Source organism: Schistocerca nitens, chromosome 1 (genome assembly GCF_023898315.1).
Source record: "Schistocerca nitens isolate TAMUIC-IGC-003100 chromosome 1, iqSchNite1.1, whole genome shotgun sequence".
Taxonomy (NCBI): Eukaryota; Metazoa; Arthropoda; class Insecta; order Orthoptera; family Acrididae; genus Schistocerca; species Schistocerca nitens.
In genome coordinates, this window is record NC_064614.1 from 38106495 (window position 1) to 38121017 (window position 14523).

General features: G+C 39.0%; 2 protein-coding genes across 2 annotated transcripts in view; both read right to left on the reverse strand.

Annotated features, from left to right (window-relative positions):
- Nucleotides 1-14523, reverse strand: part of LOC126240775 (serine/threonine-protein phosphatase 6 regulatory ankyrin repeat subunit C-like) — an 881520-nt gene that overhangs the window by 497075 nt on the left and 369922 nt on the right. The gene's annotated exons all lie outside the window — the stretch shown is intronic.
- Nucleotides 1-14523, reverse strand: part of LOC126240759 (serine/threonine-protein phosphatase 6 regulatory ankyrin repeat subunit B-like) — a 381053-nt gene that overhangs the window by 73544 nt on the left and 292986 nt on the right. Inside the window, exon 15 of the mRNA XM_049947949.1 lies at nucleotides 4332-4430. Coding sequence (XP_049803906.1) covers nucleotides 4332-4430 — 99 coding nt within the window. The remainder of the gene's footprint in view (nucleotides 1-4331; nucleotides 4431-14523) is intronic.

Below are 14523 nucleotides of genomic sequence, written 5' to 3' on the forward strand. Positions count from 1 at the left end.
AGAAAACTGGCATTCTACGGATCGGAGCGTGGAATGTCAGATCCCTTAATCGGGCAGGTAGGTTAGAAAATTTAAAAAGGGAAATGGATAGGTTAAAGTTGGATATAGTGGGAATTAGTGAAGTTCGGTGGCAGGAGGATCAAGACTTTTGGTCAGGTGATTACAGGGTTATAAATACAAAATCAAATAGGGGTAATGCAGGAGTAGGTTTAATAATGAATAAAAAAATAGGAGTGTGGGTTAGCTACTACAAACAGCATAGTGAACGCATTATTGTGGCCAAGATAGACACAAAGCCCATGCCTACTACAGTAGTACAAGTTTATATGCCAACTAGCTCTGCAGATGATGAAGAAATTGATGAAATGTATGACGAGATAAAAGAAATTATTCAGGTAGTGAAGGGAGACGAAAATTTAATAGTCATGGGTGACTGGAATTCGTCAGTAGGAAAAGGGAGAGAAGGAAACATAGTAGGTGAATATGGATTGGGGGGAAGAAATGAAAGACGAAGCCGCCTTGTAGAATTTTGCACAGAGCATAACTTAATCATAGCTAACACTTGGTTCAAGAATCATAAAAGAAGGTTGTATACCTGGAAGAATCCTGGAGATACTAATAGGTATCAGATAGATTATATAATGGTAAGGCAGAGATTTAGGAACCAGGTTTTAAATTGTAAAACGTTTCCAGGGGCAGATGTGGATTCTGACCACAATCTATTGGTTATGAACTGCAGATTGAAACTGAAGAAACTGCAAAAAGGTGGGAATTTAAGGAGATGGGACCTGGATAAACTGAAAGAACCAGAGGTTGTAGAGAGTTTCAGGGAGAGCATAAGGGAACAATTGACAGGAATGGGGGAAAGAAATACAGTAGAAGAAGAATGGGTAGCTCTGAGGGATGAAGTAGTGAAGGCAGCAGAGGATCAAGTAGGTAAAAAGACGAGGGCTAATAGAAATCCTTGGGTAACAGAAGAAATATTGAATTTAATTGATGAAAGGAGAAAATATAAAAATGCAGTAAATGAAGCAGGCAAAAGGGAATACAAACGTAAGGATGTAGAGGCTTGTCTCACTAGGGGTAAGATAGATACTGCCTACAGGAAAATTAAAGATACCTTTGGAGAGAAGAGAACCACTTGTATGAATATCAAGAGCTCAGATGGCTACCCAGTTCTAAGCAAAGAAGGGAAGGCAGAAAGGTGGAAGGAGTATATAGAGGGTTTATACAAGGGCGATGTACTTGAGGACAATATTATGGAAATGGAAGAGGATGTAGATGAAGATGAAATGGGAGATAAGATACTGCGTGAAGAGTTTGACAGAGCACTGAAAGACCTGAGTCGAAACAAGGCCCTGAGAGTAGACAACATTCCATTAGAACTACTGATGGCCTTGGGAGAGCCAGTCATGACAAAACTCTACCATCTGGTGAGCAAGATGTATGAGACAGGCGAAATACCCACAGACTTCAAGAAGAATATAATAATTCCAATCCCAAAGAAAGCAGGTGTTGACAGATGTGAAAATTACCGAACTATCAGTTTAATAAGTCACAGCTGCAAAATACTAACGCGAATTCTTTACAGACGAATGGAAAAACTGGTAGAAGCGGACCTCGGGGAAGATCAGTTTGGATTCCGTAGAAATGTTGGAACACGTGAGGCAATACTAACCTTACGACTTATCTTAGAAGCTAGATTAAGAAAAGGCAAACCTACGTTTCTAGCATTTGTAGACTTAGAGAAAGCTTTTGACAACGTTAACTGGAATACTCTCTTTCAAATTCTGAAGGTGGCAGGGGTAAAATACAGGGAGCGAAAGGCTATTTACAATTTGTACAGAAACCAGATGGCAGTTATAAGAGTCGAGGGGCATGAAAGGGAAGCAGTGGTTGGGAAAGGAGTGAGACAGGGTTGTAGCCTCTCCCCGATGTTATTCAATCTGTATATTGAGCAAGCAGTAAAGGAAACAAAAGAAAAATTCGGAGTAGGTATTAAAATTCATGGAGAAGAAGTAAAAACTTTGAGGTTCGCCGATGATATTGTAATTCTGTCAGAGACAGCAAAGGACTTGAAAGAGCAGTTGAACGGAATGGACAGTGTCTTGAAAGGAGGATATAAGATGAACATCAACAAAAGCAAAACGAGGATAATGGAATGTAGTCAAATTAAATCGGGTGATGCTGAGGGGATTAGATTAGGAAATGAGACACTTAAAGTAGTAAAGGAGTTTTGCTATTTAGGGAGTAAAATAACTGATGATGCTCGAAGTAGAGAGGATATAAAATGTAGACTGGCAATGCCAAGGAAATCGTTTCTGAAGAAGAGAAATTTGTTAACATCGAGTATAGATTTAAGTGTCAGGAAGTCGTTTCTGAAAGTATTTGTATGGAGTGTAGCCATGTATGGAAGTGAAACATGGACGATAACCAGTTTGGACAAGAAGAGAATAGAAGCTTTCGAAATGTGGTGCTACAGAAGAATGCTGAAGATAAGGTGGGTAGATCACGTAACTAATGAGGAGGTATTGAATAGGATTGGGGAGAAGAGAAGTTTGTGGCACAACTTGACTAGAAGAAGGGATCGGTTGGTAGGACATGTTTTGAGGCATCAAGGGATCACAAATTTAGCATTGGAGGGCAGCGTGGAGGGTAAAAATCGTAGAGGGAGACCAAGAGATCAATACACTAAGCAGATTCAGAAGGATGTAGGTTGCAGTAGGTACTGGGAGATGAAGAAGCTTGCACAGGATAGAGTAGCATGGAGAGCTGCATCAAACCAGTCTCAGGACTGAAGACCACAACATCAACAACATTATCAAATGTCTTTTATAGGATTATATTATCTCCATTTGCACCATATAATTTATAAGTAACTGAGATGTGTTGTGTTTTGGTAATTGTTTTTAGAAAGTTACAAATTTAATTGAAATATATCTGCAATCCAAGAAAAAATTTTGTATTTGCCTGTGTACAATAAATAAATACGAAAACAAGTAGCAAACCACATGAGATGTGGCAAGTGAAGTCCTATCAAATTCCACAAACCCACTGGGTTTGATATAATGAATAAAAATCTCATATAGGTGGTATTGGCACTGACTTAATTTTTACTGAAACTGGTGCAAAATTAGGGGATAATAATGAGAGTTTTATAGTTGGTGAATAACGCAGCGTGAAGGGTTATATGAACATATTTGGCACATAATAGCAGGATATGATCTTTCATTTTTCCCTCCTCTAAATTTGTTTCTATTATTATTATTATTATACAATTATTGTAAAATGTAAACTTTCCTACCTGGCAATGTCACAATTAATAAACTATTTAGGCTGTTTTGCTGTGGTCAAATGGATTTTTAATCCTAACTCAAAGTTTCATCCTCAGGTGCAGATGACTGTTTCAAAGAGGACTGTAGCTTTTTTGATTGCCCAATTTACACACTGGCCCACAGCTGAGAGTGTGACAGTAGAGAGCCAGGGTGTGAATTGGATATTCAAAGAAGCTATGATGCCCCTTGAAAATATCCCCTGCAGATGGCAACAAAACGCAGGATTTTAAGATGAAATCCATTGAACCACAGCATAATCACCTGGAACACGTTACTAATTATACTATTACTGTCATTTTATGTAAGATGTATTTGTATGAATTGTTTATGACAACTAGAGGACTGTTTGTGTAAATCAAGTGTCTGAAAACAGAGAAAATTTGACAAATTAAGAGTATCTCACATGTTCACACTCTTTTTCTTTCATTTACAAGGAATACTGGCCAAATTGTGCAATTGGATGGAGAGAAAATGATTTTTTCATGCTTTATCGCAAGGAAAAAGAATGCAATATGGCAGTGGAAAGAAGTATGGGGAGTTGATAATCCAGAAAAGGATAAATAAGTTGCATGCTTAAACAATGAAAGTTATGGTAAACTGGGTAAAAAAACAAAATGGGAAGTGCTGTCATTTCTGACTTGTGACTGTGGAAGTGTTTCATTTATGGAATTCCTGGATTGCAACAACAAACACACAAATAGATAGCCAAATATACACTGGTAGACATGGCAGTTTGAGAAGTGATCATTGTGGGTAAGTTGTGTTGTAGTGAATTGAGAACTACCCCAACACATAATCCATAATCAAGGAACTAAGTGGTTCCAATGAAAAAGTGTTAAGTGTCTTGCACAAAATGGACATGCATACATTCAAGTACTGTAGATCTATGGATCTGTTTTTATTTTTTATCTGATTGCAAGCACTGATAATTTGGCAATTCTTCACAGATTTTCAGAGCACCAATATTTTTTTTACATACTACCAATAAGACAGTACCTCATAATAGTAACATCTAGTTTGCATCAGAAGTGGTGTTGCACCATCCATGTCCACAGCATTAACATCAGCTCCAGCCTTGATGAGCACTTCCACACACTGAAATCAGAGAAATATGTTTCACAAGTACCCATGTGAAAACAGCTATATTACTTTGATTACTTTAAAATATAAACTTTTTGCTACACATGTTAGCAAATACACCAGAACACACTCTCACACATTACAGTTACTAGTAGCATTTGAACATTTATTTAATTTATTTAATATGTAGTATTTTCAGATTACAAATTTAGCCTCTGTGTCCTTAAAGTAGTCACAAGTAAATAATCATCTGCATAAGTAGAAGAGTCTGATTCACGTTAACCACATGCACACTTCACAAATTTATTTTCAGCACACAGAAAAGAAATTTAAAAATACTATATAAAGGTAGTAACTGATTTCATTGTAATGAGCTGTTTGAAAATTTAGGGATTATAACAACACAATATGAGAACATTTATCAAGCCATCACACACATAAAGAAAAGATTAGCAAATGTTATTGTCAGTCATTTCCATTTCTTTATCATGTCCCATCATAGGTGTCAACAAAGATTGAACAAGAGGGATCATTTGCCTCCTCTAATCTGAACAACAGACTTTTTATTCATTCTCAAATTCTTACCCATTTGTGGAAATGATTTTCTTTGTTTACACTACACTGTAGGCTTGCCTTTCTGACCTCTTTAGAAAATATTTGGGCTTTAGCATTTACTACATAACAGGTTTGTTTGTTTGTTGAGCTTCTCACAAGAAATTACATCACTCCCTCATCATGCGGATGGTTTTGGCACTATACTGTAGTCAACTTTTATAGAATATTGTTGAAGTAGACGTCTCTAGTCTCTCCTCTAACATTTCCTCATGCACCCCTCGTTTAGATACAGAAAGAGACCATCCGGGAACCCTGAGGCACAGGTTTTGGCTACAGTACATTCTCTGATATCTGTCCCCAATTCCCAGAAGGACATCACCCTGTCCCCACTGCACAACTTAATCACTAATGAATTCTACCATTTGTGTTAAAAAGACAGGGAAAAAAGTGTGAAATTTCAAGATCAAAAAGATGTCTTCTCCAGAAGCTTGACCTGGCGAAACTTTGTGGGATGAACACAGCACAATGTGCAGTAATAAAGTTATAAATTCTGCATTCATATGGCATGGCTGCACAATAATGTCAAACTGAGGAGACAAGGACCATCCTGGTGAGTCCTAGACTGTTAAGAGTCAGTTCCATCGACTGATTTGAGGGCTCTTTTTGAAGGTTTCAGTGCTGACCAGGGATCACACTTTACACAAACAACCCAAAAAGTAAGTTTCACAAAAAAATTCTTCCATTTTTATCACATCTGTCAACATTAAAAATTAGATGGCATGAAAATAGTGTAATAAATCCATTAACAAGATCAGGCATGAAGCTCAATAAGCAATGAATACTATAGATGGTATTATGCTTCAACAAACATCGTTTAAAATTTATTTCCTGTGTGTCCACTTTGAACAGTACCATTCAATGGCAATTTTTGATGGTCATTTTGTTGATATAATTTTTTTCCTGACAGCAAGGTCTTTAGCTCCTGTAATAAAACATAATGAGAAGAGTGTGGAGGAATATCATAAAAGGACTAAAATGAGAACTGTGAATAAAAATGCAAAGAAAAAACTTGAATGCACACACTCACACTGATAACAATGAAACTCACTTTGTCAAATCACTAACAAAAGGTAAAAAAGGGAATAAGCAGTAAGCAATATTAAATGAAAACAGCATACATCCCCAGATGGCTGATCACTGGAAGGAAAGGGTATGGACCAGCTACTCTGCAACACACTAAAATCTCCCAGCCTAAATTTTTATGATATGGCAGTGGCTGTGCTGTTAAGAAGAATGACGCGGTATTCCTTCATAAATGCAAGCATGTCTGAAGAAACAGGCACTGTGGTGACTACAGCCATTAAGGGAACGATGACAATGAAAATTAGTGCTGGACCAGGACTTGAACCCAGATTTCCCACTTTACATAAGCAGTTGCCTAAACCACTTTGGCTAAGTGTGCATGCGTAATGGCCAGATCCAGACTTCTGTACATCATTGTTACTGCATCACAATCTGTACTCGTACATACATTATGTAATCCCCATACAGGCAACAACATTTTTATTGAAAATCACTGTCCAGTATCAGTTGATAAATATGGTATTGCAGTGCCTGTGTTGCTAACACCCAAACCTCCAGATGTCAGACACTCAGATCAGTACCAAACGTTGAATGTCAATAGAGTATCATCCAAAACACTGACACCGTTCGTGCTAGGTGCTATCGTTCAGCAGAAGGGGCATAAATGGTAACATCAGAACTATGGAGTACAGGCAAGGATGGACAGTTTTGTTGATCTCGCTTGGGTGAATTAGTACAGCTTGTGGTCATTGTGCCAAATGTCCCACATTCAAACCCCACTGTTGGCAATTTGTTTGAACTGTTCATATGTGAAACTGTTACCTGGGAGAACATTTTCCTGGCATGTAAAAGGACTTTTTGGTGTTTGTAGCAATTTTATTTTGGCAGTCTGCTTTCACTTCGTTAGTTGAAAGTAGCAAACCTATAGAGTACATTTGTACCGAATGGTGTGATGTTCTGTCAGACACATGCAACAGAACACACACCACTCATGATGAAGCAGCCAGTGTATCTGCAGTTTCCCTGAACAAACATAAACAATCGGAATAGTAGAATAAAGAAGCAGTTGCATCACATGTGTGGAGGTATTAATAGTCCACTGAACTCTTTCATGTGTAATACAGTAAAAAATAAACAAAACAATATTGCCATTGGCAAACAAACTTAGGACTCATGGTACAATGACCTAATGCTCTACAAACTTCCCCATGGAGGCCACATCTTCATCTACATCTACATCATACTCCGCAAGCCACCTAATGGTGTGTGGCAGAGGGTACTATCGGTACCATTATCTGATCCCTCCAGCCCTGTTCCACTCGCAAATAGCACATGGGAAGAATGATTGCCAGTAAGCCTCTGTAGAGAATGCCCTCTCACCAGCTAAACGATTCTGTGGTGAAACGCACCGCTCTTCTTCATAGGATCTTCTCTATTTCCTCTATCAGTCCTACCTGATAGGGATCCCAGACAGATGAACAATACTTAAGAATTGGGTGAACCAGCACCTTATAAACCAGTTCTTTCATGGATAAGTGACTCTTCCTTAAGATCCTCCCGATGAATCTGAGTCTGGTATCTGCTTTTCCCACCATCTATTTTATGTGGTCATTCTACTTAAGGTCATTCTGGATAGTTGTGCATAGATATTTTACGGCAGACATTGTCTCCAGCTGTTTGTAATCAATAGTGTAATTGTACAGTAGTGGATTTCTTTTCCCATGTATTCCACTATTCATCAATTCTCCGCAAGTTGTTCTGCAAATTCTTTCTATCTTCTGGCATTGCTACTTTGGTATAGACAACTGCAACATCTGTGAATAGCCTTAAAGAGCATCCCATGCTTTCTACTAGATCATTTATATATATTGTAAACAGCAACTGTCCTAGCACACTTCCTTGTGGTATTCCAGATATTATCTTTACATCTGTCAATTAACAGCAACACATTGAGTTCTATCTGCAAGAAAATCTTTAATCCAATCACAAATCTGCTCTGATACTCCATAAGCTCATTTTTTTTTTCACTAAACGGCAATGCGGGGCAGTGTCAAATGCCTTACTGAAATCAAGGAACACGGCATCAACCTGGCACCACTGTTCACTGCACTGTGGATCTCATGGAGGAACAGAGTGAGCTCAGTTTCACAGGATCTCTGTTTGCAGAATCCATGTTGATTTTTATAGAGGAGATATTCATTTTACAAAACAGTCATAATTCTGGAGCATAAAGCGCAGTCAATAATTCTACAATAGATTGACATCAATAGGTCTATAATTGTGTGGATCTGTCTTACAGCCTTTCTTAAAAACAGGAATGATCTGCACTTTTTTCCAGTCATTAGGTACCTTTCGTAGCTGAAGCAATCTACAATAAATTACTTCTAGAAGGGAGCAAGTTCTTTTGCATAATATTTATAGAACCTTATAGGTATCTTATCCAGTCCTGACACCTTTCCACTACAAAGTGATTGTAGCTGCTTTTCAGTGCCGTGATCGGTTATCTCAATATCTGCCATTTCGACATTTGTTGGTTGGTTGGATGGTTTAAACGAGGGGGGTAGGGACCAAACTATGAGGTCATCGGTCTCATGTTCCTAATAAAACAATGCCACAAGTGTGAGAATAGAATAGACAAGACATATAACACAAAATGGAAAGAAAGGAAAAGGCAACCAACACTAATAGGAACAGAAGAGGACAAGAAAACAACAGGGAGATGCAAGAAACAGTTAAAAGAGTGTAAAACAAGGTAACAGGTTACAGTGGCTAGCCGACCACAAAAATAAAAAGGAAAAGCCAACCATCCTGCAACACATTAAAACCTCCACCCTAAAAGCACTAGGGTGGAGGACACAGAGGGACAAAGGATATGCATTAAAACTCAGATCGAATGATAAAAGCCACTCTCATGGATGAAACGTAAAACCGAATCAGCCGATGAGGTGTTGTCTGTTAAAATCAATGATAATGAGTCCAGCAACTGAAGATGAAGTTGTAGGGCAGCAAAGAAGGACAGAGAGGAAGAATATGGGCTACTGTCAATCGGGGGCCACACCGACACTGAGGTGGGTCTTCATGGCACAGGAGATAGCTGTGGGTCACCCAGACATTGCAGAGCCAGCAGAGAACCACACAGTCCCTGCAAGAGGCCCTCATTGAGGACTTCCACACATTCGTGGTCCCATTAATGGCTTGCAGTTTGTTGTGCATGCGGAGATTTTGCCATTCCGTCTCCCAAAGCTGAAAATTATTGCGGCGTAATAATGAACACAAGTCAGTTGTCGGGATGACTATCTCCAGAAGTGGTTTCCTTGTAGCCTGATTGGCCAGCCTGTTGGCAAGTTCATTTCCTGGGATTCTGATATGTCCAGGGGGGCAGACAAACACCACTGAACGACAGGACCGTTCCAGGGCATAGATGGATTCCTGGATGGATGCTACCAAAGGATGACGAGGGTAGCACTGCTCGATAGCTTTCAGGCTGCTGAAGGAGTCAGTACATAAATGAAAAGACTCCCCAGGGCATGAACAGAGATACTGAAGTGGCCGAGATAAAGCCACCAGCTCTGCAGTGAATACACTGCAGCCATTGGGTAAGGAATGCTGTTCAATATGACCACCGTGAATGTAGGCAAAGCCATCGCGACCATCAGCCATTGAGCCATCGGTGTAAACCACTTCAGAGCCCTGGAACACTTCAACAATTGATAGGAAATGACGGCAGAAAGCCACAGGGTTAACAGAGTCCTTAGGGTGATGTGAAAGGTCTAGACAAAGCTGCAGTTGAGGTGTAAACCATGGAGGCATACGTGAATGGAAAGCAAGTAGAGGTGGTATAGAGGACTCCAGTTCAGAGAGAAGGGACCGCACACAATCGCAATTTTAGCCTCGACCTGGGCTACCAATGCAGGAGATGGACTGCTGTGGGTGGGAAAAGGAGACAGGAATTCCGATGCTCAGGAGAACTACAAATGTGTGCTGCGTAACTGGTGAGCAGTTGTGCACGTCTGTTCAGCAATGGAGGGACCCCCAGCCTCCACCTGTATGCTGGTAACTGGACATGTCCTAAAAACTCCTGTCGCTAGTCTAACGCCACAGTGGTGGTGCTGAACCATAAACCACACTCCCATAGTCAATTCGGAGTTGGACATGGGCTCTGTAGATCCGCAGCAACTTAGAGTGATCTACACCCCAATTGGTGTTTCTCAGGCAATGGAGGGCATTGAGGTGCTGCCAGCACTTCCGCTTAAGCTGACGAAGATGAGGAAGCCAAGTCAATCGTGACCTGAAAACCAGTCCTAAGAATTAATATGTCTCCACTACAGTGAGTGGATCATCATGCAGGTAAAGTTCTGGATCCAGATGAACGGTACGATGCCGACAGAAGTACACACAAATTTGGAGGTGAAAACTGGATGTCGTGGGGTAGAGCCCATGACTGCACCTTATGGATAACTTGCTGTAGGCGCCACTCAGCAACACCAGTACTGGAACAGCAGAATGAAATTCCCTGAGAATTCCGTATGGCCACCCTGATAATCTACAGTCTGTAGACTGCTATTAACAGTTGAACAGAATGTGTTGTTGTTGTTGTTGTTGTGTTCTTCAGTCCTGAGACTGGTTTGATGCAGATCTCCACTCGAGGAATAGGGGTATCTTGTAAAACAAAAAGAAAACTGTATCTGTCAATCCGAAACATTTCCAATGTTGATGCTATAGCACATAATAAGAAATACTGCAAAATATTAAAGACTGTAATACGGATGGCAAAGCAAATATATTACAAGGAAAAGATAGTCATATCAGATAACAAAATAAAGACAATATGGGATATAGTGAAGGAGGAGACCGGTAGAACCAGACATAAAGAGGAACAAATAGCATTAAGAGTAAATGATACATTGGTGACAGATGTGTATAGTGTTGCAGAACTTTTTAACAAACATTTTATAACTGTTACTGAAAAGATGGGGTTGTCAGGTTCGGTAGATGCTGCTATGAATTGCCTTAGACCAGACATTTCAAGTAACTTCCATAATATGAATTTGACCCTCACTACCCCAACAGAAATAATGTCCATCATAAAATCTTTAAAATCAAAAACATCTAGTGGGTATGATGAAATATCAACAAAGTTAATTAAAGAATGTGATTCTGAGCTAAGTAACATATTAAGCTATCTGTGTAACCAGTCATTTATCAGTGGAATATTTCCTGAATGGCTGAAATATGCTGAAGTTAAGCCACTGTTTAAGAAGGGAGATAAACCAATAGCATCAAATTTCCGTCCAATTTCACTGTTGCCAGCATTCTCAAAAATTTTCGAAAAAGTAATGTACAGTCATCTTTATAACCATCTTATCTCAAATAACATACTGTCAAAGTCACAGTTTGGATTTCTAAAAGGTTCTGATATTGAGAAGGCTATCTACACTTACAGTGAAAATGTGCTTAATTCATTAGACAAAAAATTGCAGGCAACTGGTATATTTTGTGATCTGTCAAAGGCATTTGACTGTGTAAATCACAATATCCTTATAAGTAAACTAGAATATTATAGTGTAATGGGAGATGCTGCAAAATGGTTCAAATCTTATATCTCTGGCAGGAAACAAAGGGTGTTATTAGGAAAGAGACATGTATCAAGCTATCAGGCATCATCCAACTGGGAACTAATTACATGTGGGGTCCCACAAGGTTCCATTTTGGGGCCCTTACTTTTTCTTGTGTATATAAATGACCTTTCATCAGTAACATTACCAGATGCCAAGTTTGTTTTGTTTGCCGATGATACAAACATTGCAATAAATAGCAAATCAAGTGTAGTCTTAGAAAGATCAGCCAATAAAATATTTGTGGACATTAATCACTGGTTCCTAGCCAATTCCTTGTCACTAAAATTTGAAAAAAAAAAAAAAAAACACACTACATGCAGTTCAGAACTTGTAGGGGGTGTCCCAAGAGTATATGTCTAACATATGATGACAAGAAGATAGAAGAAGTGGACAGTGTTAAATTCTTGGGATTACAGCTTGATAATAAATTCTTGGGATTACAGCTTGATAATAAATTCAACTGGGAGGAGCACACCACAGAACTGCTGAAGTATCTTAACAAATCTCTGTTTGCAATGCGAATTTTGTCAGACATAGGGGATATAAAAATGAAAAAGCTGGCATACTATGCTTACTTTCATTCCATAATGTCATATGGGATTATTTTTTTGGGGTAATTCATCAAGCCAAGCTAAAGTTTTCCGGGCACAAAAACGTGCAGTAAGAGTTATAAGTGGTGTGAACTCAAGAACATCCTGCAGAAGCCTGTTTAGGGAACTAGGGATACTAACTACTGCTTCCCAATATATTTATTCCTTAAATTGTAAATAAGTATTACAGTAGTTGTATTACATGTTTATTACCTTTTAAATAAATAAAAAACTTTTTTATTTTAAATTCAGTGCATTAGTATTTGTAAAATGACTCTTAGTGTTCATTAAAAAATGACGATCATTCCACTTGGGACCTGTGGAATGGTACATTAGCTTACTTGTTTTAGTTGTAAATATTTGTCGTTTATTGTTGTTTTTCTGACTTGTTCCACATCCTGGAGGACCTCCTCATTACGGATCAATTGGAATGAAAGTAAATCTAATCTAATCTAATCTAATCTAATCCATGCTACTCTATCCTGTACAAGCCTCTTCATATCCCAGTAACTACTGCCACCTACATCCTTCCTAATCTGCTTAGTGTATTCATCTCTTGGTCTCCCTCTACGATTTTTACCTTCCAAGCTGCCCTCCAATACTAAATTGGTGAACCCTTGATGCCTCAGAACATGTCCTACCAACCGATTCCTTCTTCTAGTCAATTAGTGCCACAAACTTCTCTTCTCCCCAATCCTATTCAATACCTCCTCATTACTTATGTCATCTACCCATCTAATCTTCAGCATTCTTCTGTAGCACCACATTTTGAAAGCTTCTATTCTCTTCTTGTCCAAACTATTTATCATCCATGTTTCACTTCCATACATGGCTACAATCCATATAAATACTTTCAGAAACAACTTCCTGACACTTAAAAATCTATACTAGAAGTTAAGAAATTTCTCTTCTTCAGAAATGCTTTCCTTGCCATTGCCAGTCTACATTTTATATCCTCTCTACTTCGACCATCATCAGTTATTTTGCTCCCCAGATATCAAAACTCCTTTACTACTTTAAGTGTCTCATTTCCTAATCTAATTCCCTCAGCATCTCTCGACTTAATTCGACTACAATACATTATCCTCGTTTTGCTTTTGTTGATGTTCATCTTATATCCTCCTTTCAAGACGTTATCCATTCCGTTCAACTGCTCTTCCAGGTCCTTTGCTGTCTCTGACAGAATTACAATGTCATCGGCAAACCTCAAAGTTTTTATTCCTTCTCCACGGATTTTAATACCTACTCCGAATTTTTCTTTTGTTTCCTTCACTACTTGCTCAATATACAGATTGAATAACATCAGGGAGAGGCTACAATCCTGTCTTACTCCGTTCCCAACAACTGCTTCCCTTTCGAGTCCCTCGACTCTTATAACTGCCATCTGGTTTCTGTACAAATTGTAAATAGCCTTTCGCTCCCTGTATTTTACCCCTGCCACCTTCAGAATTTGAAAGAGAGTATGCCAGTCAACGTTGTCAAAAGCTTTCTCTAAGTCTACAAATGCTAGAAACGTAGGTTTGCCTTTCCTTAAACTAGCTTCTAAGATAAGTTGTAGGGTCAGTATTGCCTCACGTGTTCCAATATTTCTACGAAATCCAATATTTCTACGGAATCCAAACTGATCTTCCCCAAGGTCGGTTTCTACTAGTTTTTCCATACGTCCGTAAAGAATTCGCATTAGTATTTTGCAGCCGTGACTTATTAAACTGATAGTGTGGTAATTTTTGCATCTGTCAACACTTGCTTTCTTTGGGATTGGAATTATTGTATTCTTCTTGAAGTCTGAGGGTATTTCGCCAGTCTCACATATATTGCTCACCAGATGGTAGAGTTTTGTTGGGACTGGCTCTCCCAAGGCTGTCAGTAGTTCTAATGGAATGTTATCTACTCCCGGGGCCTTGTTTCGACTCAGGTCTTTCAGTGCTCTGTCAAACTCTTCACGCAGTATCATATCTCCCATTTCATCTTCATCTACATCCTCTTCCATTTCCATAATATTGTCCTGAAATACATCGCCCTTGTATAGACCCTCTATATACTCCTTCCACCTTTCTGTTTTCCCTTCTTTGCTTAGAACTGGGTTTCCATCTGAGCTCTTGATATTCATACAAGTGGTTCTCTTTTCTCCAAAGGTATCTTTAATTTTCCTGTAGGCAGTATCTATCTTACCCCTAGTGAGATAAGCCTCTACATCCTTACATCCTCTAGCCATCCCTGCTTAGCCATTTTGCACCTCCTGTCGATCTCATGTTTGAGACG